General features: G+C 48.8%; 1 protein-coding gene across 4 annotated transcripts in view; it reads left to right on the top strand.

The window, feature by feature from the left end:
- Positions 1-9291: 9291 nt before the first annotated feature.
- The window catches only part of LOC149347751 (uncharacterized), a 175206-nt gene continuing 158323 nt past the window's right edge, over positions 9292-26174 (top strand). For all 4 annotated transcript variants that reach the window (XM_089587410.1, XM_089587409.1, XM_089587411.1 and 1 more), the window contains exons 1-7: positions 9292-9828; positions 11238-11361; positions 12165-12252; positions 13759-13957; positions 15954-16041; positions 17451-17644; positions 21246-21336. In XM_089587410.1, the coding sequence (XP_089443536.1) occupies positions 13897-13957; positions 15954-16041; positions 17451-17644; positions 21246-21336 (434 nt within the window). In that variant the 5' untranslated portion in view covers positions 9292-9828; positions 11238-11361; positions 12165-12252; positions 13759-13896. The remainder of the gene's footprint in view (positions 9829-11237; positions 11362-12164; positions 12253-13758; positions 13958-15953; positions 16042-17450; positions 17645-21245; positions 21337-26174) is intronic.

Raw genomic sequence — 26174 nt, 5'->3', positions numbered from 1 at the left:
GCCGACGCGCAGTGCAGTCTAACATGTATCGACATCAGCCAGCCGCGGCATTGCGACGCTCGGACTCCACACTGGATCTTCGGCGTCCTCCGCCCGTGAGCGTTCTTCGACCCACAGTGAGACTTTTTTTTCTTCTCCTGCTACGCTTTCTTTCTACGAGGCAGCGCATACTGCTCGTTCAGTCGAAAAAAGCTATCGGCGCAGTGGGCATCGCGTATCGAAAGTATTGGGGGGCTGCGCAAGAAAAATGTACCACGGTACATTCCACTCCCCCTTTTCTCAACTTATGCCTCATGGCAGACTTCTCGAATAAAAAAAAAATGTACCACGGTAATTTGAGGTTCCATTGACTGACGTTCGCTTGGTGTGTGATAATCGATGAGGAGTTGATGAAATGATTGTGATTACCTGATTATTTAAAGAAATTAAGAAATTGGATAAAGGAGTTCAAAGGTATTGAAATCTCCGGAATGATAAGCCAACGCTTGATGATGCCAATTAACTCAATTTGCATGTTTAATTGAATGAAAAATTCGTTCAAACTTGTTTCCAGCGGGAAAGGCGTCGCGCCGAACGCGCTAAGGCGTTCGATGTAAACCCTGGCAGCGCTGCGACGCGCTGTCGCGTTCCACTCCCAAATGCGAAGCTTAAGCGCCCTCCATTTTTTTTTTACCCCCGTTCTCATGTGCATTTCCGCGCTCCTGTAATATATTGATTTAAGTGCCGTGGTGGTTTTGTCGCTGTGAAGTTTGGCTGCCGAGCAACCTGAGTTGGGACCGGCACACAAAAGCTTCCCGCTCGCTGTCCAACATTTTAGTGCGAAAGCACTTGCGGCCGCACTCCACGGGTTTCCGCGGGGTGCGTGTGTGTGATGCTTCTGGAGATAGCAGTGCAACTGGCTGACTGCGTCAGTGGACACCCCAATCGCGCTTTGAGTAGGCGGTGGCGCCCACCTACAAACTAAGGCAGTTATGCGCATTTAAACTCGACCGCCGCGGCCGGGATCGAACCCATGACCCGGAAGACGCGGGTTCCATCCCTGGCGCGGCGCTTGAATTTCGATGGAGGTTAAAAAAACTCTGCATCTCCCGTAACCGAGAGTAGAGTAAGCATGAAATGTTTACGGGCATAATGCGAAGCGCGCGCGGACACGACGAGACGCAGGCCTGACAAGAATGTGTATGCAGCGCGTTCGAAACAGTCCGAAGTGCGTAGAGGCGAAAGCGTTTTCAGCACCACTTTGCGTATGTGACACTGGTGATGTTACCACTGGATTACGTCACACATAATTCATGACGAAGTAATGACAAATTACTGATTAGTGTGTAATGACTGATTAATGACTAAATACTAATAAACTGCTAATTAATGACGCTTAAGCTTCGCCTTTAGGAGTGGAACGCGACAGCGTGTTGTAGCGCTGCCAGGCAGTCCGCGGAACGCCACCACCCGTTCGGCGTGATGCCTCGTCCTTTGAATGCGACGCTTTTTGAGGAAAGGAAATTACGCAGTAATTCTCTGCCATCTCGTTGGACACCCGAGCCGCACCTTAAAGGAAGGTAGGAACGCCACCACCCGTTCGGCGCGATGCCTTGCCTTTTGAACGCAACGTTTTTTGAGGACAGGAAATGGAGCAGTAATTCTCTGTCATCGCGGTGGACACCCGAACCGCACCGTAAAGCATTTCACGCTTAAATATTGAGGCATGTACGTGCTTTTTGCACGCGTTATTAGAAATCGGAAATTATAATTCCGTGCATTATCAAACGACAGCTCGACTCATATCTTGATAAACATTGAGAAGGCACTGCCAGCAGTTATTTTTTGTGACTCGTTTGGAGACCAACCGGCGCTTGCATGCCGGTCGCGTAGGAGGGCTTAGAGAGTCTCGTACGGTGCCCGGATGTTCTCGTTTCAGAGCCCGGATGAGTGGATCTCGGTCTCGGCGTGACGTCACCACACTGCCGACAACGGGAGCTAAAAGCATTTCATGCTTAATACTGGAGGCCTGTGTACTGTGCGATGTGAGTGCACGTTAAAGAACCCCAAGTGGTCAAAATTTCCGGAGCCCTCCACTACGGCGTCACTCATAGCCTGGGTCGCTTTGGGATGTTAAACCCCCATCAACCATAAACCTTTTCTCAAAACCTGAGGAAGGTTTAGACTCAGCTTATTCTGAGGAAAGGAAAGGCGAATACCTGAATCTCTGGGTAGTGGGCATCTTTTATTAGGTCTTTATGAAGGTTTAACGCCCCAAAGCGACTTAGGCTATGAGGGATGCCGTAGTGAAGGGCGGAAATTTCAACCAACTGAGGTTCTTTAACGTGCACTGACATCCCAAAGTATATGGGCCTCTAGAATTTCGCCTCCATCGAAATTCGACCACACCGGCTGGGATCGAACCCGCGTCTTTCGGGTCAGCAGCCGAATGTCATAACCACTGAGCCACCGCGCCGGCTCGCGGGCACCTCACTCGGGCTTTCATGTATGTGGCGGTCTTTTGCATACGCAAAAAAAAACGTACTTTCACAAATTATTTTGGGCTTTGCAGCGCTAAACAGCCAGCCTTATTTCTGCGACAGTCATCGGGATAGAGCAGCTGTGGTGGTTTTATTTCTGCATTCCGTAACTGAGCCAGCAGCGATCGATGCAACCGTGCAGAGCGTTCACGATGTCACTTGCATAGCATAATTAGAAGCCAGAGCGTACTTACGCGCTCATCCCATGGTATTCTAACAGGATGGCTCAGCCAAAGCGTGCGTTCGCGTAATGAGGGCTGGGAGCACCAGTGCAAAGAACGCTGTCAGGCACCCGTCTCGATAAGGAGTTGAAATTGCGGAGGGTACTAGAGGCTACTTACGCGCTTTAAATGCGAATGCATTGATTTTATTTTTACGAGACAGCGTAACAGCTCGTTCGGTCGAAAAGCCATCGGCGTAGTAGTAGTTGTAATGAGCACCACGTGTCGTAAAAGAAAGCGTATGGTGGCAACCGTTTGCCGCAGAATGTTCGGGATAGTGTTATACGATTCAGCGTTTCGTGCAGCATAAATATTATTTCGAGCCTAGCTTACGGCTCAGATTCTAACCGACGATCTATAATTGGGGTCTGCGTATCATGCGCGGTTCGGATGTCCACAACGACAAGAGATACTGCTACGGCGTCATTTCCTTTCCTCGAAAATGAATTTTCTATAGGGCAAGGCGCCCAATGGGTAAGGTCTCCCCGGCATCGCGTCAAGACGCTGTCGCATTCCACTATTCAAGGCGAAGCTTAAGCGTCCTCCAAAATTATTCTTGCTTCTTTTTTTTTTGCTTTCTAAGGACAGGCCTAGTCATTAGCATACAGCCGTTAGTCAGTGCGTATGCTATGTTCAGCTTTGTTCGACAAGAAGCAACGTGGTTTTGCGGCCCATGAGTTGCTTGCCCGCCTCGCAGAACGAAAGTGCTTGTTAACCTCCTCGCGCCTTCCAAAGAAATTTAAATTTTCATTAACGGCGCGGTGACGACATCTGGGATTTTCGAGACACCAGCTGCTGGTCAGAGCCGACGCCGCGTTTTGTTAGCGATGGGCCATGCACAGAATGCTTTCGCATTAAAATGTGGCGTCGATTTCAAAGAGAAGGCTTCAGTGCGCCATGTTGCGCGAGTTTCGCCGACTCCGTCGATTTGACCTTCAGCCGCTCAAGAGCTGTGCCGAAACCGATGATGAGCTACTGAGCCGGAGGACCCAGGTTCGAACACCTCTTCCGGTTTTTTTCCACTGCCTCCTTTATTCTTCTTTCTTACGGCTCGGTTTGGGTGCCCACTGAAATATGTGCGACAGTTACTGCGGCATTTCCTTTCCTCGAAAAAGTTGTCATTTTCAGCAAGAGTTTCGAAAGCAAAGGAAAGGCCCATAACTGGCCCCCTTTGACAGTGGACACCTCAATCGCGCTTCAAACTACGTGGCGGTAGTGACGTCAGCTGCGTGCTAGCATTGGCAACGTTGTGGCAGAAATGCGGCCCTGAACCTATAAGCCGTCGGCGTACATTTATTGGCGTTGGTAGCGTTCGAGACTCCGGTGATATTGAGGAAAGGAAGGGCGCATAACTGGCTCCCCGGGTCAGTGGCCCCCTCAATCGCGCTTTGAGGCACGTGGCGGGGTGAGAGATATGGGTTGCATGCGTTAGCGATGACAACGTTGTGGCAGACACGCGGCACTGCAGCAATAAGTTTAATAGTAGTTAAACCGCAGTTACTTTTACACCTAAATTACGGTTGGAAATCGATTTTCATCCAAATCGGCCAGGGTCAATTTTCGGGGTTGTACTGGGCAAAATTTTTACAATGGGCCGGGTCACATTTGGAGGTCGCCGTCATGTCGGGCAGGCCCAATTTTGGTTGAACATCGATATTTGTCCAATTGGCCGAGGTCAAATTTGGTGGGTTTCCCGGGCTAAATTCTGACCGCTTGACGTCAGAGTTGCTATGGCAACGAGCGATGCACAAGCAAGGTGCCCAAGTAAGATGACAGTGCTTGACCGCGCCCGACACGATGGCTAACAGCAAATTTGACCCCGGTCATTTCCAAAGATTTTGTTCCGGGCTACCTCTGAAAAAGTTTTAGTTCGCAGATTTGAGATTTGTGCCATCTCGTTGTTGTGGTGTCGCTTGTGGCGTTACCATTTATTTCGTCACCGCACTTTCGCACGTCACACATCGATTTAAATGGAGTTAAATCCCGGCAAACTTTTTTACGCGTAAGGCCCCCCTCACCTGATCTCAGGTCTTTTTTGAATAAGTTCCTCGCCTACTCCGCCTATACGTCCCTTATTTTGGCTCACTGGAGCCGCTATGCAGAGATAATGATGACTGGCCCTCACTGCGCGATGCAACATATCCCACCATCAGCGCTGCTGCCCTGGCTTTGTCACGGCACTTTCCGAGACCTCACCCTGCCGTTTCAGCCATACCTCGGCACCATGACAGGTGGCTCAATCATACTGAGACGCATGGCCATTCGCACTCACACACACACTCACTCACTCACTCACACTCATGACAACTCGCACTCACAACCACTCACACACTTGCACTCGTGTCCACTCGCACTCACAGACGTCAGTGTGAGTGAGGTGAATATGAGTACAGTCATGAGTGAGTGTGCCGACTTATGGTTTCAACTAGCACTCATGTCCAAATGGTGTTCGCAAGATGTGGCTCCCATGGTGACCCGATCAGAGAACCGTGAAGTGACTGACAATCGCGCAAACATGGAAGACTGTGTCTGTTCCTCGTTACCCCCTCCCATTACCATGCGACTTCCCTACCTAATAAAAAAAAATCTCCAACTCAACTTAGATCTTTGTTAATCGTCGAGACGAAGACAATACCGTGGAGCTTAACCCACTCCTTTAATTTCAGCACTCCTCTAGGGCCGGAAGATGATGCCGCTTCGTCGTTGTCATGGAAACAGCCGACAGAGCCGCCTGGTGGATCGCGCCGTTCGCTGGTCCGCTTTTGCGACGGCCACTTCACGACACCGGAGGCATTAGCAACGTTCTGTCGCTCCAAGTTGCCCAGCACGAATAACATGTCCGAAGGCACCAGTCCCGAACGCCCGCTCAAGAGCTAAGCACAGCGTCGCCGGTGGTGAGTACTTGGATCCCTAGACAAATAGGCAAGGTGTTTGACCTAAAACTCTACACATTTTTTTAAGTAGACTTTTTGTGTTAGAACAGCGGTTTTTGACATTGCATTGTCAGCAGCGTAGAACATCAGTATGCAGCTAACCCATGCTAATTGTCAGGCAGGTTAACAAATATTGAATAGTTACCCTTTTAAGTGTTACTCTTAGGCTCCATAATTTAATGAGAGGCGTGTAGCCCATCGTAAGTAATATCCATATCACTTTTTAGAAAATTACCCGCCGCGGTGGCTCAGTGGTTACAGCGCTCGGCTGCTGACCCTAAAGACGCCGGTTCGATTCCGGCCGCGGCGGCTGAATTTCCATGAAGGCGAAATTCTAGAGGCACGTGCACTGTGCGATGTCAGTGCACGTTAAAGAACCCCAGGGTGTTGAAATGATTCGGAACCCTTCATTACGGCGTCCCTCATAGCCTGAGTTCTTTTGAGATGTTATACCCCGATAAACCAAACTTCTTAGAAATTTGAAACCCCGGTTATCCCCGGCGCAGTGGCCCAACAAACTTTGGCTGATTTGACGAGTTACACCCACTGGTGAGGTTGATTTCCCTGCAAGCTTCTCGAAAGCACAGGTAGTTTGGCGCGTTTTCTATTGTAAGCGCCGAAACTCTTTTGTTCTTGCGGGACTGGCCCTTCTTTGGATGCAGTATATCCCCATCGACCAATCAGTGCTCGCAGACCGTGAAACCGGCGTCTCAGGCTACACCTCGTGCGTGAGCTCGCTACAATTCCTGCTGTCATACATTCGTGCAGGGCTGCAAAACGCAAACCTAGCAAAAGTATCTCGCAGCTTGTTAACCAGGCGGTCATGCCGTGCATTGTACCAGAGTCACTGTCTGAGAGGCGCATTAATGGTTAGATTTTCTGATGTAGTTCCTTGAATTGCTAAATTGCACAAGTGTACGTTTGAGAAGTGGAGCTATTTTAAATCTATCTTTTCGCCGTTCTAAAATTGCCCTGTTTGAGGCGTCAAAGATATTTTCTATTTAATGCTCTGTGAGAGTGCTTGAATTAGATCATCCCGATTTAACATAAGAGGTGGCATTTACCGGGCATATTTTTTTTCACACGAAACACACGGTGAAACACATTTTTATTTCTTTTATTATTTCTTTCTCGTGTCCCACCCAGGAAGAGGTTCACTATGCTTTAACTGGACTGCATGTGTTGCAGCTGAAATGTCACCTCGCAGCAATTTTACAGCGTAAGAAGCCGTCATAATATTGCCACGCGCCTAACGCGCCGCGCGGCCTCCGCGCTGAGTCGAAGACGACGACGAAGCGGCGGTGGGCTCTCGTGGCGCGCTGTTCTGTTCTGTGTCGTGGAACCTGGCTCGATAATTAAAAGAAGGCTCCCAGTCTTGGGTTCTTCCCGACGTCTACCTTCACGGCTCCTCTGGTCGTGATACTGGTGGAGGTGCGACCGATGCTCCCTACTCCTGAGGACGACTCGACGCGCCCGCCTCTTGTGACCACCCCTGTCTATCGTGCCAGCCGGAGGATCCGAGGCCTGTCCCCCGAGGCCCTCCCTATTGACAGCGCGCCTTCAAATACCACTCCACTCATGGCGACGCCACTGCCCGCCCTGCCTACGACTGTCCCTGCAGCCAGCCCCACCTATCTCACCCTTCAGACCCCACGCTCGCCTAAGCCCTTTCACGGTGACCTGTTTGAAGATGCCGAAGACTGGTTGGCTCACTACGAACGGGTCGCAACCTTTAACTGCTGGGACGACGCTAAAAAGCTGCGTAACGTGTACTTCAGCCTTGAAGACTCTGCACGCACGTGGTTCGAAAACCATGAGACTACTTTCTCTACGTGGCCGGACTTTCGACGTCAGCTCCTGAGTACGTACGCCAACAGCGACCGCCGGGAGAGCGCAGAGCGTACCCTGTCCTCTAGAATTCAGCTCCCCAACGACGGCGTTGCCATGTACGTCGAGGATGTGACGCGTCTTTGCCATCGCGCCGATCCGGCCATGCCTGAAGAAAAAAAGCTGCGGAACCTCATGCGCGCCGTAAAAGAACAGCTCTTTTCCGGCCTCGTGCCTAACCTGTCCAATACCGTCGCGGAGTTTCTGGCCGACGCCGTGCACATGGAGAAATTGCTGCAGCAGAGATACCATCAGTACGACCGGCAACTGCGTCCAACGTCGACTCTGTCAACGTTGGAGCGGTTCGACCATGATTCCAGGACCACGGCCACTCGATCCCTCCCAAGGAGGGAGATCGAGCGGCCGTGCCAGGACGAATCCGGACTCCCTTCGCGAAATTATCCGTTCCGTGGTCCGCGAGGAGCTGCAGCACCTTCAAGCAACCTTTGCCCCCTCGCGTCGATTCCATCACCAGCGTCATCCGCGAGGAAGTCCGGCAGGCACTCAGGGCACAAGACGCTGCAGTTGCGCCGGCGCCGCAACCGACTCCATACGATCCCTCGCTGTACCCGACTCCTGTCCAGCCAGTCACGTACGCGGACGTCGTGCGCCACGCGGCCCCACCTCCTGGGCCTTCGCCTTACACCGCACCATTGGTCGCGGTGCACTCTGCCCAGCCGACTCCTTACTGGGCGGATCGGCGCCAGGCACCGCGGAAGACTGACCTCTGGCGCACTCCGGATCAACGACCGCTCTGCTGCCACTGTGGTGAGGCCGGCCATCTCTACCGGCGGTGCCCCTATCGCGAAATGGGACTACGCGGCTTTTCTATCGACAGCCCCCGTCCACGCCCTGGAGAGCGCCCTCAAGACATCGCCGAGTATGTCACCCGTCAGCGTAGTTCACCGTCTCCTCCGCGCCGCGAGTCGCGATCGCCCTCTCCACGCCGGTCTTCGCCCTCTGGGTCCCGTTTCGTCTCAGGACAACGTGGTTCCTCGAGCCCTCGTCGGGAAAACTAGCTCCGGCGTCCTTTGGAGGCCAGGCCGCCGAACGCCGTTCCGACGCAAAGCTTCCACCGCCGCAGCAACTGAATCGCCCCGACGTCGCACGCCGCATTGCTGCACAGTTTTCCCCGACGCGTCTCTCGTAACGCCGCGATGCCGCAACCCCAATCGCCGACCCGCTTCCGCCGCCGCACCGATCCAATCGCCCCGACGCCGAACGCCGCATCGCCGAAGAGTTTCCCCCAACGCGCCGCTTGAATCGCTCCGACAACGCAACTCCAGTCGCCGACCAGCCTCCGCCGCCGCACCGCTCGGCGCAGTAATATGCTTCGCAGTAATATGCTTCGTGTAGTACGAATCTATTAACAGCACGCTCATTTAGAAAAGAAGTATCTACGCATACTTTAGGCGTCAAGTTGGAACAATTCACATATTCAAACCAAATACGTATGACAACGTAGAGGCGCTTTTAAAGTTTCTGTGCTTATCAAGTGCCCAAAAGAGAGGCGTGGATTCTGTGCTGTCAGAGACAGCCTCGGGTGGCATCACGTGGGCTTGGGTGCACCGCATTATTCCTGGTATTAGGGCAGGTAGTGAGCGCTGATCCGGATCTTGAGAGGGAAATAACTGGAAGAATAAAAGTGGGGTGGAGCGCATATGGCCGCTTCTCTCAGATCATGAATGGCAGTTTACCAATATCCCTCAAGAGAAAAGCATGCAGTAGCTGCATCTTACCGGTACTCACCTATGGGGCAGAAACGTGGAGGCTAACAAAGTCTGTTAAGCTTAAGTTAAGGACAACGCAGCGAGCTATGGAAAGAAAAATGATAGGTGTAACGTTAAGAGATCGGACGTTGGCGGAGTGAGTGAGGTTACAACCGCTGGTTAATGAAAACCTAGTTGAGATCAAGTGGAAGAAATGGGCTTGGGCAGGGCATGTAATGCAAATGCAAGATAACCGCTGGTCCTTAAGTATAACGGAGGGGATTCCAAGAGAAGGCAAACGTAGCAGGGCGCGGCAGAAAGTTAGGTGTGCAGATGGGATTAAGAAGTGTGCGGGAATACGGTGGCCGCACCTGGTAAAGGACAGGGTTAATTGTTGAGAATTGGGAGAGGCCTTTGCCCTGCAGTGGGCTTAGACAGGCTGATGGCGATTATACCTGGTCTTTTCCGGGGGTGTTTGGGATGGTGTCATTGTTGCCAGCACAGCACGATCAGCATGCCCACAGAAGAGCAAAGTCCTGAATAAAAGGCGGTTCACATGGTGAGTATGTAGCAAGCGAAGTGAAGAACAGATACGTGCGTTTTAATTCTTGGAGAACTAATCTGTATACACCAAATGGAGGAAAATGTGGATGAAGTTAGAACACCGTAAAAAGATGTTCGTGGCGTATCACCTACAGAGAGGAGGACGAGGAGGTGCCAAGGACTTCTGCTGTTTTCTCAAGCCTGGTACATGCTGACAGTTTTTCTATCCAATGAGCAGCTTCGCGTGAAAGCGAACAACTATCGCAAATTGGATGCAGACAGTCGTCGAATAGCATGGAGCAGCCATAAAGCGTATAAGCAACTTGACCTCCTGAACCAAATTTGGCATCCAGACATAGCGTCCATTACTGCACAGGTCATCTGAACATTCTGGGTCCAAGCTCGATAAGATAATAAACACCACACACGGCTTTATGAGCGCAGTCTGCGTACATCGCCATTTATAGCGCCCAGTGCATGCATTGCCGTATACATGAAAGTACGGGTTATACTTGGTAGAATGGATAAGCTTCTTTGGCCAACTGGCAGCAATCCTGCGGAAGTTACACCGACTGCTTGGCGTCTGTATGTGCAATGTCATTTTCCTTTCAGTACATCTTTCGCTCTGGTAACGACATCGCGGGTTAAGCGAAAGGTGGTAAGCGGTCGTAGATGATTTATCTCGGTTACTTCATGACTGCTTCTAGGTCTTTCCTGCTTCCTGATCCGACTGCACTGAGTTTGCATACGTGTGATGTCTCAGCGGTGGTTGCCTATTGATGCTGTTTGAACAGATGGGAGGGCATTTGGTTATCACCGAATAGATTAAGGACTGCTAGGCAAATTAAACCCTTAGAGATCTCACACAGCTGCTCATATCAGCCAACCAAGGTCACCTCCTTTAAAAAAATTTCAGAATCTCACTCGTCCTTGTTAGCGATGTCCACCAATAAGATATGCTTTATTTCCTTACAAATGCGTTTCGCTAATCTATCACATGATCATTTTTCACTTCACATCGCACGCCACACACATCTTGCGAGGCACATTTTTAAAATAAATTTCTCCACAAAATTAATACCTCAAACTTACAAGATTCATATTTGTGTCATATACTGCGGTTTATGAACAATTTTCTCGTGTGGCCCCTGCCGCTCCTTGCAGCTGAAGTTTTTCCTTACAGCGCAATGTTGTTGGTTCACGAAGCGCACTGTAGGCATCATTGTCGTAATAGCAGGATTTTCTGCAGTATTAAGCAGTCTCCTGTCGTAACGACAAAGACAGTTCTGTCGCAAAAATACACAGCTTCGCAATACTGCAGAAAAATCTGTCGCAATGACAGGACGACCGAAATCTCAGTCATATTTTTCGCCCGGATAAAGTTCAAATCTGTGCCAACGGAGACTTTTTCTTTCTGTACTGCAGTGCCTTCCTGGCGGGTTGCGCCGCAGACGCAGTGATGGCTTTTTGGCGCTAAACGTAGCGACCACTTTGCTCGTCTCGTGCACCGAACCAGCACCCAACCACATTCAGTCAGTCGGGCCCGTTGGTACGTACTGGAAGGAACGACAGTGCGTTGTTCTCGGCGACCTGGAGCGAGTTATAAAAACGGTTTAAGCGGCGTAAGCCTAACGTTGGCAACAAACTAGCTTTTTTCTCCAAAAAGCACCAAAAAGGCGTGCTTACTATCCATAACTGTTTCTACTCCTTGCGCTATTAAACATCTATTCTAGGATGCAATTTAAAAACGAGCACATGCTAAGGCTGTGTCACGGTCCGCGGCGAACTTTGTTACTCCACTGGCCAGTGACAATCGTAAGTGAAATCAATTTTTTAATGTTTCACTGTATTAATCATGTCAGGTATCAGATTTGTAGAGCTTGTAATCTTTTTCTTGTGTTTGGCTACTTGTTTAGGTAACAAAGATTTAACAATGGTCTCCTTTTTTGTCGTGGTGGAATACTGACCGGCGGTCTTGAACGTTTGGAGAGCTCCGCTACAGACTTAAGTTTTATCAGACTACACATTTACGGGTTTTCCATATTTAAGCGTAGAGGTCGGTTTATCTGCAAGGCATCTTCGTTGTGCCATGCTTCTGTGGGTACAAAACAGGTTGGGGCCAATGGCTCACCCAAAGTTTGACGCTCAGTATTATGACTGACCTGTTGACGAATAAGATCGTGAATTCAATCATGTCATCTGTAAATATAGAGCTCGGAAATGCGCCTAAAAGATTATTTTCAAGCAATTACCTGTTAACACAAGGTATACGATGTTCAGTAAGCTTATACAAGCAGAGATCTTCGACATACACGGAAAAACGTTTGCCGACGTCCTTTCTTTATTTTCAAGCGTCGCTGTTTCTTTGGATGCGGTACTTCCCAAACCACCACTGCGCGGCTCAAGAGGGGCTTCCTGCGCCTGAATCCAGCCATCGTGGGTGAGTTGATTTGCAATGAATCATTGAGGCTACGAGAGCCTAGCACCCACACCTGCAGTGCCTGAGAAAATTGTACAGCTTTCCTCTGCAGCCGTACGGGTGGGTTCAGGTTTACGCTAAAAATAAGCACTTTTCCTTTTGAAAATTGTCTAGAGAGAGTGCATGGATTTATTATAGGCTCTATTGCCTTATTATAGATATTTCTCTTTGTCTATACATAATCTATAGACTGCATATTTCTCTTTGTCTATACATAATCTATAGACTGTCTATATGCTAAAAGTGTATGTCCATAAATCTGTAGATTGTCTATAGACTGTCTACAGCAATTAAATTGCCTATAGGCCGTTCCTTAGGATTTGTCTATAGAGAGTCTAAGACTTTATAGACAGAAGTCTATGGACATTCTATAGAGTGTATACAAAAATTGTGAGGATTAATTGAGATCTACTGCACCTTGCGGCTTGCTCCACTTTCCTGAGTCCGTCGCATCGAATGTTTAAATTTACTGCACATGTGCACAAGCGATCTGAGTCAGTTGCAAACTATTTTAAACATTCGAAATCAGCAGTAAGAAGTTACCACGAACTAAAGTTTTCACCTTTCACTGCTCGCGCTGACTTATGTACTGTGCGCACTGCACAGAGACTTGTAACTCCTGGCCCTATACCTGTGCTCTTACTTTGATTTAGCGCCATGTTTTTGCCCTGCGTTTCCTTGTTTTCAAAGTTTGAAAGTTTGTTCAGAAGTAATTACAAATACTATGTTTATACAGAAGGTAACAATGAGCACTATGTTTCCCATATGCTGCTGATTGTTACAATTTGGATCACATTGTTATCCCCACTTCTTTTAATTCCTGCGAGGCTGCGCTATGTAAAAACGAAGAAACACTGGACCTCGTAGCGCTGTGTAAAAAAACGCAGCATAACTGCCCTAATGAATGTCGGGTGCTTGAGCTATCCTGGGGACGATAAAAAAGACGCGAACAAGAGGTCGAACTTGACGCTTTGCACATGAGTGGCCCGACGTCCCGATCTAGCGAGGGCAACACTAGCTTCGGGACAGAAAGCATGTGAAGTGCGCATAATGCGCATATAGACAGAGAGGTACGCGAGCTACTAACAACTTAATATTTTGTTGCACATGGGTCCGTTAAGTTGCGAAAAAAAGCAAGGCAACAGGATGAAAACATTTACCTTTATGCGTGAGGAATGGCATGAGGACTCCCGAGGTACTGTGAATATGTAAACTTGACAATGGAAAATTCCGCATATAGGGGTATTAACTCTAACTCCATCGCGTCGTGCCCTTAAGGTGGAGCTTAAGTGTCCAGTTTTTTTCACGAAGGTTGGAGAATTTAGCCATTTTGGTAGAGATGAATTGCCTTGCAGAAGATTTCTGGCTCATACAACAGTACAATAGAAAAGTGCTCTACCTTTTCCAAACTTACTAGAACGCCTATACGAGTAAAAAGGTTTTCACTCCAAGCCGCCCATGTTATAGGTGTTTTCAGGGCAGTCGGCGCTTCTTCGCTGTCATCGAGACAAGCAACATAAGTACCTGGCACCAGCAGAGTGCCGCTGAGACTCGCGAGCTCTTGTGCCTCCCCGTTGACGCTCCACTCAGTCCAGTGCGAACAACATGTCCAAGTGGACCCGCAACGGCAGCCAAGCCAACTACGACTCGATGAAGAAAGCAAACGGTTAGTACGTGGCTCCTTCTTGAGGAATAGACCACCATGCTCTCGCATCTCTTCAGCAATACACACAAGGAAGAAAACGGTGGCTACTTGCTGACAGGTGGCAGTAACAGGTGACAAACATGCTGTAGCATTCACATGAACAGGACAGGGCATGGGAATTTGCTTCTCTGTCGCACTGATGCCAAGTAGTATTTGGCTTGAGGGTGTTCACTTGTTGAAGAATAGGAAGGGCGCATTAACAGCCTGATTTCTTGTTGGACCCCTTAACTGCGCACAGAAGTAAGTGAACGAAGGGAAACTTTTTCACGCTCTAGTTGGTTCATGATCTTTGAAATAAGTGTGCGCTTGAATAGACGAAGGATGTTGCTCCCACGGTACGTCGTTTCTGTTCCTTTTATGTCTTCGTAGTGGAGGGACCCGGGATAATTTCGATCACCTGGGGATCTTTAGCCTGCTCTGATACCGCCCAGCATACGGGCGCCTTTTGCGTTTCGCCTCCGTCGAAACGCGGTTGCCGCGGCCGGAAACGAACCCTGGTACTCCCGATCAGTAATCGATCACCCTAACTGTCCCAGCTGAGCGTCACTGAGCCACTGCTCTAGGTGAACTTTATTTCGTTGATCGCCGCGTTGCCCAGATCGCCGCGGAGAAGGACAGGAGTTGTGCATTGGAACACGCTCAGCGCAGCAGCCTCGCTCGCATTAAGAATTCTTCGTGCACAACATTAAGTTCTTTATCTTCTCTGGTTGCTCTGGAACGCTCATGACTAAACGATGCGGCCTTAATGCAGGGTACGTGTCTTTGAGAGCAGGGTCCACTGGCAAGGGCCCACATATCGAAAACCACAACTGAAAATTGCCTGTTGTCATAACATACTTTTCTGGAGTATTTTGGCACCTGACGACAGAAATCCTTGTCGTAACAACAGGATTTTCTGTAGTATTAAGCAGTCTCCTGTCGTAACGACAGAGCCAGTTCTTTCGCAACGATACACAGCTTCGCAATACTTCAGAAAAATCTGCCGCAACGACAGGAAGACCAAAATTTCAGTCATATTTTCCGACCGGATCAAGTTCTGTGCCGACGGAGACTGTTTTCTTTCTGTGCCCCAGTGCTTTCCTAGGAAGTTGCGCCGCAGACGAGGTGATGGCTTTCGGCGCTAAACGTAGCGACTAACAGAACCACCTCGTGCAGTCGGGCCCCTAGGTACGTAGTGGAAGGGCAGTCCGTTTATCTCGGCTACCTGGAACCAGTCATAAAAACGGTTTAAGCAACGTAAGCCTAATGCTGGCAACAAAGCATTTTTTTTCTCGAAAAAGCACCAGAAAGGGGCGCTTATTATCGATAACTGTTTCTACTCCTTGCGTTATTAGAGATGTATTGTAGGATACAACTTAAAAAAGAGCAGTTGCTAAGACTTGGTCGCGGTCTGTGGTGAACTGTATTATTCCACTGCCCAGTGACAATAGTAAATGAAATCAACTTTTTAATGTTTCACTATATTAATCAAGTCAAGTATCAGAATTCTAAAGCTTATAATCTTCTGTTTAGCTTCTTGTTTAGGTAACAAAGTTTTAACAATGGACTACTTTTTTGTCGTTGAGGATTTCTGTGCGGCGGTCTTGAACGTGGGTGGAGCTCCGCTGCAGACAAGTTTTATCCGACTACGCCTTTACGGGTTTTGCATACTTAAGCGTAGAGGTCGATTTATGTGCAAGGCATCTTCGTTGTGCCATGCTTCTGTGGGTACAAAACATGTTGGGGCCAATGGCTCACCCAATGTTTGACGCTGAGTATTATGACTGACCTGTTTACGAATAAGATCGTGAATTCATTCATGTCATCTCTAAATATGGAGCTTGGAAATGCGCCTAAAAGATTATTTTCAAGCAATTGCCTGTTCACACAAGGTATACGATGTTCAGTAAACTTATACAAGGAGAGATCTTCCACGTAGCCGGAAGAACGTTTGCCGATGTTCTTGTTTATTTTCAAGCGTCGCTGTTTCTTTGGATGCGGTACTTCCCCAACCACCACTGCGCGGCTTGGGCGGGGCTTCCTGCGCCTGAATCCAGCCATCGTGGGTGAGTTGATTTGCAATGAATCATTGAGGCTACGAGAGCCTAGCACCCACACCTACAGTGCCTGAGAAAATTGTACAGTTGTAATCTGCAGCACTATGGGCGCGTTCAGGTTTACGCTAAAAATAACCACATTTCCCTTTAAAAGGGGTCTACAGAGGGTGTATGAATTCATTATAGGCTCTATTGCCTTACTATAGAAATTTCTCTTTGTCTATACATAGTCTATAGACTGTCTATATACTGAAAGTGTTTGTTCATATAGAAAATCTATAGACTGTCTACAGCAATTTAAAATGCCTGTAGACTGTTGCCTAGGATTTGTCTAAGAGAGTCTAAGACATGATAGACAGAAGTCTATGGACAGTCTATAGACTGTATAAAAAAATTGTGAGGGTTAATTGAGATCTACTGCACCTTGCGGTTGCTGCACTTACCTGACGCCGTCGCATGGAATGTTTAAATTTACTGCACATATACACAAGCGATTTGAGTCAGTTGCAAACTATTTTCAACATTCGAAACCAGCAGTAAGAAGTTACCACGAACGAAACATTTCACCTTTCACTGCTCATACTGACTTCCGTATTGTGCACACTACACAGATATTTGTAACTCCTGGCCGTATACTTGTGCCCATCCTGTGGTTTGGCGACATGTATTTGCCATGCGTTTCCTGGTTTCGAAAGTTTGAAAGTTTGTTAAGAAGTAATTACAATGCTATGTATAGACAGAAGATAACAATCAGCAGCTATGCTTCCCATATGCTGGTGATTGTTATAATTTATATGTACATTGTTATCCCCGTTTGTCTTAATTCCTGCGAGGCTGCGCTATGTAAAAATAAAGAAACACTGGACCTCGTAGCCCTGTGTGAAAAAGGCGCCGTAACTGCCTCAATTAATGGTGGCTGCTTGAGCTATCCTGCGGCCGATAAATAACACGATGTCCTCCGCTAGCAAGGGCAACACTAGCTTCTGGACAGAATGCATGCCAAGTGCGCATAATACGCATAAAGACAGAGAGGTACGCGAGCGACTAACAACAGAATATTTTGTTGCTCATGGCTCCGCAAAAAAAGCAAGGCAACAGGATGAAAATGTTTACCTTTATACGCGAACAATGGCACGAGGTCTTCCGGGCAACTATGAATGTGAACTTGACAATGGAAAATTCGGCATATATGGGCATTAACTCTAACTCCATCTCGTCGTACCCTTAAGGCGGAGCTTAAGTGTCCAGTTGTTTTCACGAGAGGTGCAGAATTTAGCCACTTTTTTAGAGATGAATTGTCTTGCGGCAGATTTCTGCCTCATACAACAGTACAATAGAACATTGCTCTCCCTTTTCTTAACTTACTCGAACGTTTGTTTGAGTAAAAAGGTTTTCACTACACGCCGCCCATGTTTTAGTTGGTTTCAGTCAAGATGTTGGTTCTTCGCTGTCATGGAGACAATCATCAGAGCCACTTGGTACCAGCAGAGTGCCGCTGAGACTCGCGAGCTCTTGTGCCTCTCCGTTGACGCTCCACTCAGTCCAGTGCGAACAACATGTCCAAGGGGATATCCCGCAGCAGCCAACTACGACCCGATGAAGAAAGCAAACGGTTAGTTACTTGATCCGTCTTCAAAAATGGACCACCATGCTCTCGCATATCTATAGCAAGATACACAAGGACGAGAAACGGTGACTACTTGCTGACAGGTGCTAGTAACAGGTGACAAACATGCTGTAGCATTCATATGAACAGGAGGGGCCATAAGAATTTGCTTGTCTGTCGCACTAACGAAAAGTAGTATATGCCTTATGGGGTGTTCACTTGTTGACGAGTAGGAAGGGCGCAGTAACAGCCTGATTTCTTGTTGGACACCTTAACTACGCCGTGAAGGAAGAGAAACTTTTTCATTCTAGTTGGTTCATGGTCTTTGAAACAAGTGTGCGCTTGAATAGACGAAGGAAGTTTGCTCCCAGACTACGTCGTTTCTGTTCCTTTTATGCCTTCGTAGTGGAGGGATCCGGGATAATTTCGACCCTCTGGGGATCTTTAGCGTACACTCATACCGCACAGCACACAGCCGTCTTATGCGTTTCACCTGCATCGAAACTTGGCTGCCGCAGCCGGGAACGAACCCTGGTCCTCCGGTTCAGTAATCGAGTGCCTTAACTGTCTCAGCCTAGCATCACTGAGCCACCGCTCTGGGTGAACTTTATTTCGCGTTGCCCAGATCATCCCGGAAGAGGACGCGGGTTGTGCACCGGGACGCACTCGCAGTCGCAGCCTCGCTGGCCTAGGGATGTGTCCCTGTACTACATTATGTTCTTTATCTTTCTGCGCTGGTGGTCGGGAACGCTCATGACTAAACGGTGCGGCCTTATACAGGGCCTTATACAGGGTACGTGTCTCTCAGAGCAGGGTCCACAGGCAAGAAACAAACAACACATTCTAGCTCTCAGCCTAGCTTTATTCGCGATATAAAGCGTCTCGTGGTTTAGAGGCAACGAGTCACAGAACTGGCTCACTTTGTAGGTGAGCGCCTGAACCACGCCATGAGGAAAAGAAGGAACTCTGAGTTCTATCTGAGACGTCTGTCTGCGTTCATGTTTCTTTTTTTCTAAAGACGGACGAGGAAGAATAGCTTAGGGAGACTCATGTGAATAGATCCTTTTTCTATAGTAGGCCCCGCCGCGGTGGCTAAGTGGTTACAGCGCTCGGCTTCTGACCCGAAAGACGCGGGTTCGATCCCGGCAGCGGCGGCCGAATTTCGATGACGGCGAAATTCTAGAGGCCCGTTTACTGTGCGGTGTCAGTGCACGTTAAAGAACCCCAGGTGGTGGAAATTTCCGAAGCCCTTCACTACGACGTCCCTCATAGCCTGAGTCGCTTTGGTACGTTGAACCCCAATAAATCAAATCAAATCCAATCAATTAAATCTTTTTCTATAGTAGCGACCTCAAAGCACCGAAAACACTGACAAGATGGGTTGCGGTGACTTGCCGTGTCTTTGGAAGGCATATCCACGATTGTTCTGGTGTTCTTTGTCCGCGTGATAGTGTTTGTAAGGGTGGAGTCTGGCTCGTTATGACCCATCGAACCAGTAAATAGCGAGCGCTACAGCTCACTGAGAGAGAAATTGCAGGCGTTTTTTATAATATATCCGTGCTATTTTATTGTTTACATATGCTCAAAATCTGTTGTTTTTTTCTAGTTCTCGCGTTTTTTTGGATGTGGTACAGCAGCACAAACCACTTCAGGTTTTCAGTGGTTGGTTCAAGTGATTACTAGCTTGCTTTTGCTGTTAATGTTTACTAGGTAAACGCAAAAATCAAATGCGAATATCTTCTACCTTACACACATTTTTCCCACACACTTGAACAACTGATTAAGTACTGTTAGTGTGATTACTCGACAATGCCATCCATCTTGCACACATGGGCTTTACGCTAAAATAAAAAAAAATAGACTGGAGACTGCAGATGAAAGCTGTTGCGACTTCTGTTTTCAATTCATCCACAACCGGGACAGGCTGAAAACTGCTCATATCGCTTATGTTTAGCAATCTTGAGAATCAGAATGAAACTCGCAGCGCCCTCAATACTTAGAATCGAATAAAATTTAAGCCAGATGTATTTTATGCTTGTGCTGCTCACATCGCCTGTCTGCAAAATATGTCAGGCTATGAAAAATTTCTAATATATTGCATCGTATGTTCTCTATTGGCGTGAGTTTTAATTTTTAACCAGTACTAAGCCGAGACGTATCCGTGGCTCCTTGTGGAGCCTTCTTTCTTCTCAGCCACAGATTAAAGCAACCAATGCTACATTTTATGCGCGCTGCTGAACGATTCCACATCCTGCCTTTGTTGGGAACTTCGGGAACGAGGGAGTCGACCATTTAGCCCGAGGTTTTATGAATCGGAATCGGGTGGCCGACGCGCCGTCCTCCCCGGATGGCCGGGCGGTGACCCCCGAGACTGCGCTGAAATTACCAGCCTCTACAAAGAACAATGCCCAACATACCCTCCCCCCAACCTCCGCATCATGACCTCGACAGAGCCCTGGCCACCCTGCTCACTCCATTTGAAACTTATTCTCATCACGGTAACTCTCATTGCCCTCACGGTAACTTTCATTCTCTTCACGGTAACTCCCGTTTGCCGCTTATCACCAACGGTGGCTTCGACCCTTCTAGCCCAAATTGTAACAGCGGTACCCCCGGAAAACGGGCTCATACCTTATAGAGATGCGCAAAACAACTTCCCCAACACACATATATTGCCAGCTTCCACACAAGATGGATGGAATAGACTGCTGACAACCACTGACCAATCGCAACAAGTGGCTCTCACGTCGTGGGCCCACGCAGTCGCCCCCCCACCTCGGGTCCACGCCGCCCCACTATACTGCACTAATTCCAATTATGGAAATAATGTTGGTTCACTCACAGAACGCCCAGCAGATTCCTATCTCAGGTGACAGCAATTGGTGCATGCGGAAACATAGAAGTCAATCCATTCACTATTTGATTTTGCAGTATTCATATCGCTCAATACTGCAACTTCAAAAAATATTAAACAGACCTGTACTAACTGGACGAAAGTCGACAAATATGGCCGAAATATGCCCGAGCCTCGACACTGGACTACGCTAAAGGTGTGGGCCAATGCGTGCCAACAGGCTTAACCGCAAACAGCACTCAGAATCATATTTCGAAAAGGATGGTAACGTGAGTGTCCACGCCATTTTATTGGACACTGAAGAAAGGCCGTGCGGAGCAGTGAATTCTTACACGTGGATTCATTCAAGGCTACATTCCTTCATCTGATAACTAGTTGATATGTCGTGCCGCATCATTAGGAGCAGCCCCACCGTGATGGCTCAGTGGTTACGGCGCTAGGCTGCTGACCCGAAAGACGCAGGTTCGAACCCGGCCGAGGCCGCCGAATTTCCATGAAGGCGAAGTTCTACAGGCGATGCCAGTGCACGTTAAAGAACCCCAGGTGGTTGAAACTTCCGGAACCCTTCACTACGGCGTCCCTCATAGCCTGAGTTGCATTGTTACGTTAAATCCCACTAAACCAAACCAAACCATTAGGAGCGCTGCGTTTTGAAGAAAACTCTTTCAGTCCAACCATGCTGTTTATCAGTGAGAATAGATAAATACTGGTCTTTTTCACAGCCCTCGAAATTCTTTCAATCCTTTCTCGCAGGTGGCGTTCTTTTGGACGCGGTACTTGGTCCATCATGGCAGCCAATCACCACATGGTTGAGCAAGTGGCCGGGCTTCTGTGAACTTCATGGGTGAGTTCGCTGCTTTTATTTAATTTAATCAACGAGGCTTACAAATAAAACGACTATGGATGGTGCCATAAACAAGCTCGCCGCTTTTTCGAGCATGCTGCGAGCCGTAGTAATTTATCAAAGCTTGATTCTTCATTGTAGAGGAACCATAATAACACATGCAATATTAACTTATGCGTACAGAGCTGCCACCTACGAAGTTTCAGTGACGGCCTCTGAGTGTAACGTTATTTATATTACGTTAATCTTATGCTGGGGTGCATCTCAGACATTTGCATCCGTACACAACGAATAATGGGTATCGCAAGTGAAGCAAACCTCGTAATGTTTCTGTGTCTTTAAGGCAACAAAATGTGACAGGATACCTGACAGGCTACTTGCCGGCTTCGGAGGGGGTCGCGAACAGACGAACCTCTTGGGTCAGGAGTTTGAGCTCACGTGATTGGTGATGCTACGACGAGTTTAATGCGACGTTACGCAGCGCGCAGGTGGCGACTGAAATTGAAGGTTGTATAAAAATTGTGCGTTTAGTCTGCTGTACTGCTTTCTGGTTTATACACTCAGTTACGCCAACAGTTGAAATATTTGTCCATATTGCTGAAACGAACACAAGTATCTAAGCTCTATAGAACAGTAAGTTTAATTAGTTTAGAATGATAGTATAAATGCGTTTCGGCATGAAAATAACAAATTGTGAAAGACTAAACAATAGTATCTTTCCCGTCGGTCACTTCAGGCATTCTACCAGTTTAGCTCCGGAATAGTTGCAATTTTCAGTGTTGTCTGCAGCAGAAGTGATGCGTTAAATCGCTCGTTCTGAGTAGGCCTGCTGATATGTTGGGGCCTTTTATATGCTGGTGAAAATGAACAATAACCCGGTCAAAACTGTTTTCCGGACTTCGTGAAACATCGTTATCGTCCTAACACAACTGTAGCACTCGTTGGAGTTTCAAGCCCATTTTTGAAATTCGAAAACTACAGAAGACTTTGTTTTGGGCTTCTTGTTCACTTCCCCAAACCATGCTAATTTTATCCTGGCAGCTGATGGCCACGAGTGTTCATTATATCTTCTAGACTGCCATGCTGCAATCCCTTATTTCAATGGGCTCAGAGTTGAATATTTGGATCTCTGCATTTCTAACGAAGAGAAAGAGACAGAAACACATAAATACAACACAACGACAGATTTATATTTCTGTGGTCCTTAGCTGCGGTAACGGAACAAAACGCTGTTGTTACAAGTGCTTGGTCAAAAACACTAGACAAAATAAATTGTGACGACAGGAATTTTTTGTTGTGTTTCAACCTTGTTCACTCGCCCCTTTCTCAGTAGGCAGTTTCATTTGTCTAAGCAGAAATGAGTAAAATGAGTAAGTTCATATTTAGCGAGCTCAAAGGCACACATCAAAGGCACCATTACTGACAGTAATGTAATGCTTTAGGTTGTCGGTGTTTCTTCATCTACCTTAAACCTTCATATTGCAATGAACTGAGCAACCCAGAAGCATGAAGCATAATCGGGGATACGCACACCGTAAGTGATATCTATATCACTTTTTTAGAATTTCGAAAACACGGTTACCCTCAGCGCTGTGCCTTGACAGATTTGGGCTATTTCGACGAGTTACGTGTTCAGGAGTGGTTACTTCCCTGCAAGCTTCTGGGAAGCGCGCGTATTTTGGAACGATGTAGTGAAAATTTGTATGGCCACAGCGCCAGCGGTAACCCTGTTTTCGGAACTATAAACACTGATGTGGGTACTATTTACGGTAGGCTGCACGATTCTCAGTAATTGAGCAGCCTAACAGTAATAGTTATTAAAAAGCTAACTATTCAATATTGTTTTACCGTCGTGTTAGTTAGAACATCTTAGCTATATTCTAATGTGCTACAGAGCTGACCATGCTGTGCCAAAAAACTTTCCTTCTAACTCAAAAAGCCCATTTTTAAAAATTGTTCGCAGTCTTACGTAAAACACCCTGTATATGGGCCGCATATATATGTATGTATGAACTCAGAAAGGCTATTTTTTTTAAATTTCATAAAGTTAACGTCCCGAAGCAACTCAGGCAATGAGGGACGCCTTAGTAAAGGGCTCCGGAAATTTCGACCACCTGGGGTTCTTTAACGTGCGCTGACATCGCACAGCACACGGGCCTGTAGAATTTCGCCCCCATCGAAATTCAGCCGCCACGGCCGGGATCGAACTCGCGTCTTTCGGGTCAGCAGCCGAGCGTCGTAACCACTGAGCCACTGCGGCTAGCTCGGATCCTCCCCTGCACGTACTTAATGTATACTGCTCCCCGAAACTGAAGCGAGTGACCTTCGCGGACCTCTTTAGCCGTGCACTTAAAGAGGCGGGTCGCGACCCCCTGCTGATTGTGGGCGACTTCAACGCCCCTAGCCAGCTATGGGGCTATCGTAAGGAGGAAGTGCGCGGACGCATGCAGGCGGAGTTGGCGTCCACACTGGGCCTCACCCTCCACACCGACCCGGCATTTCCTACTCGCGTAGGCAACTCGGTGACCCGAGACACATGCCCGGACCTCACCTTCACTCGCAACATAAGACACGCAGACTGGATCAACACCGAGGATACCCTCGGCAGCGACCACTGCATCATCAACACCACTGTTCATACACGACCCCTAAAGCGCCCTACTACACTAGCACGCATCCCCAATTGGACCACCTTTCGCCAAAATTTCCCGTCCGACACCAACACGAACATCACAGAGCAGGGATACCCAAACTGGTCCCGGTCAGTCATATCGCACCTTCGCTCCCACGAGAAGCAGATACAGCTCACCGAGGTGGTCACGGACGTGGACAACCACCTCCTCCACCTCTGGGAAGCGCGCCGCGGCCTCACGCGCCGCTGGAAGCGCCAGAAATACAACAAGAAGCTCCAAGCGCGCATTGCTGACCTCACCCGGCAGGCAGCAGAGTACGCGGCCCAACTCGCTGACTCAAACTGGGTAGACCGCTGCAACACGGCGGCGAGGGAGATGTCGAGTCGCAACACGTGGCGGCTCTTCCGAGCCCTCATCAACCCAACACATACCCGTACAGAAACGCAGAAGCAAATACACAAAGCCATGCGCTCATTCCAAGGAAATACAACGCAGTTGGCACAGGCGCTCCGGGATCGCTACCTGTGCACAACTCAGGACGCCCGCAGATCGGCCTACTCCTACGCTGGCAGAGAAAACTCGGAGCTGGATAAGCCTTTCTAGCTTCACGATCTGCGGGCGGGTCTGGCCAAAATGAAGAGGGGCACCACGCCGGGCCGGGACAAGGTCACCGTCAAACTTTTGGCGAACCTTCCTGATACAGCATACCAGTGCCTTCTAAAATACATGAATGCGATATGGACGGGGGAAACCCCGCTCCCCATTGACTGGAAAACGGCCCTTGTCACCTTCATCCCGAAGGCCGGAAAACCGATCGACACGGACAACCTCCGCCCCATCTCTCTAACCTCGTGTGTGGGCAAATTGATGGAGACGATGGTGCGGGATCGGCTGTCCGAGTACCTCGAACAACACAACACCTTCGCGGACACAATGTTCGGATTTCGCCCACATAGATCCGCACAGGATGTCCTGCTCCAACTCGACCGCGAAATCTTGAACCCCATTACACACCCCCAAAACGACAAAATAGTCCTTGCGCTCGACCTGAAAGGAGCGTTCGATAACGTAACTCACGAGATCATACTCACACATTTGAGTCAAACTCACTGCGGCACCAATACCTTCAATTACGTTAAACAATTTCTCACGGACAGACTATCCTACATCAGAATACAGGACGAAGAGCACGGACCTTTCCTGCTCGGCACGAGGGGGACTCCACAAGGCGCGGTGCTGTCCCCTCTGCTATTCTACATTGCCATGATGCGCCTACCCGCCCTACTGGGTGCGGTCGAAGGGGTCCAGCACGCGCTGTCCGCCGACGACATCACCATCTGGGCTACGCAAGGGCGCCTGGGGGATATGGAGACCAGCCTGCAAACGGCCGCCAGCATAGTGGACCGCTATGCTCGAGACTGTGGTCTGCAATGCTCCGCGCATAAATCGGAATTCGTGCATTTGCGTCCCTCGCGCACATGCTCGACCCAAATCAATCTCTCGTTGCAAAGCGGTCCCATTCGCGAATCCAAGGAAATCAGAGTCCTCGGACTTTTCATACACAACCAGCGACGCTGCGACACAACACTCGCCAAGCTCCGGCAGGTGGGGGACCAGGTGGGCCGCATGGTCCGCCGGGTTTCCAACAAGCGCGGTGGGTTACGATGCAAAGACGCCTTGCGGCTGGCGAACGTATTCGTGACCAGTCGAATCTTGCATTCGACTCCCTATCTCCACCTGCGGAAACAGGAGGAGGATGCCCTCGAGGTCATCCTCCTCAAAATCATGAAACGAGCGCTGGACCTCCCGGTCTCTACCTCTACCAGCCGCCTTTTGGCACTGGCGATGGTTAACACTTTTAGGGAGCTTCGGGAGGCCCACCTCAACAACCAATACACTCGTCTCACAAAGACAGGGTCGGGTCGCCGCCTTTTAGCCCGACTTCACATCCAGCACACTCAATTGACAGAGGAGAGATGCCGCCTTCCCGTACACTGGAGACGCGCCCTCCACGTGCGGCCTCTCCCCACCAATATGTCCAAAGAGGATCATAATGGCAGGCGCCTGGCGCGGGCGGAAGCCTTGGACCGCCATTTTCGGAGCAAACCAGGAGTCTTCTACGTGGACGCGTCCGGCCCGGACCCCAGGGGATGGTACACGGCCGCGGTTGTCCACGAGGGTAAAACAGTACACGCCCTTACTTTC

This window comes from Amblyomma mixtum, chromosome 4, assembly GCF_055824585.1.
Source record: "Amblyomma mixtum isolate Tamu chromosome 4, ASM5582458v1, whole genome shotgun sequence".
NCBI classification, from domain to species: domain Eukaryota; kingdom Metazoa; phylum Arthropoda; class Arachnida; order Ixodida; family Ixodidae; genus Amblyomma; species Amblyomma mixtum.
Note: the sequence above shows the minus strand (reverse complement) of the source record. Positions and strands in the feature narration are given on the sequence as shown.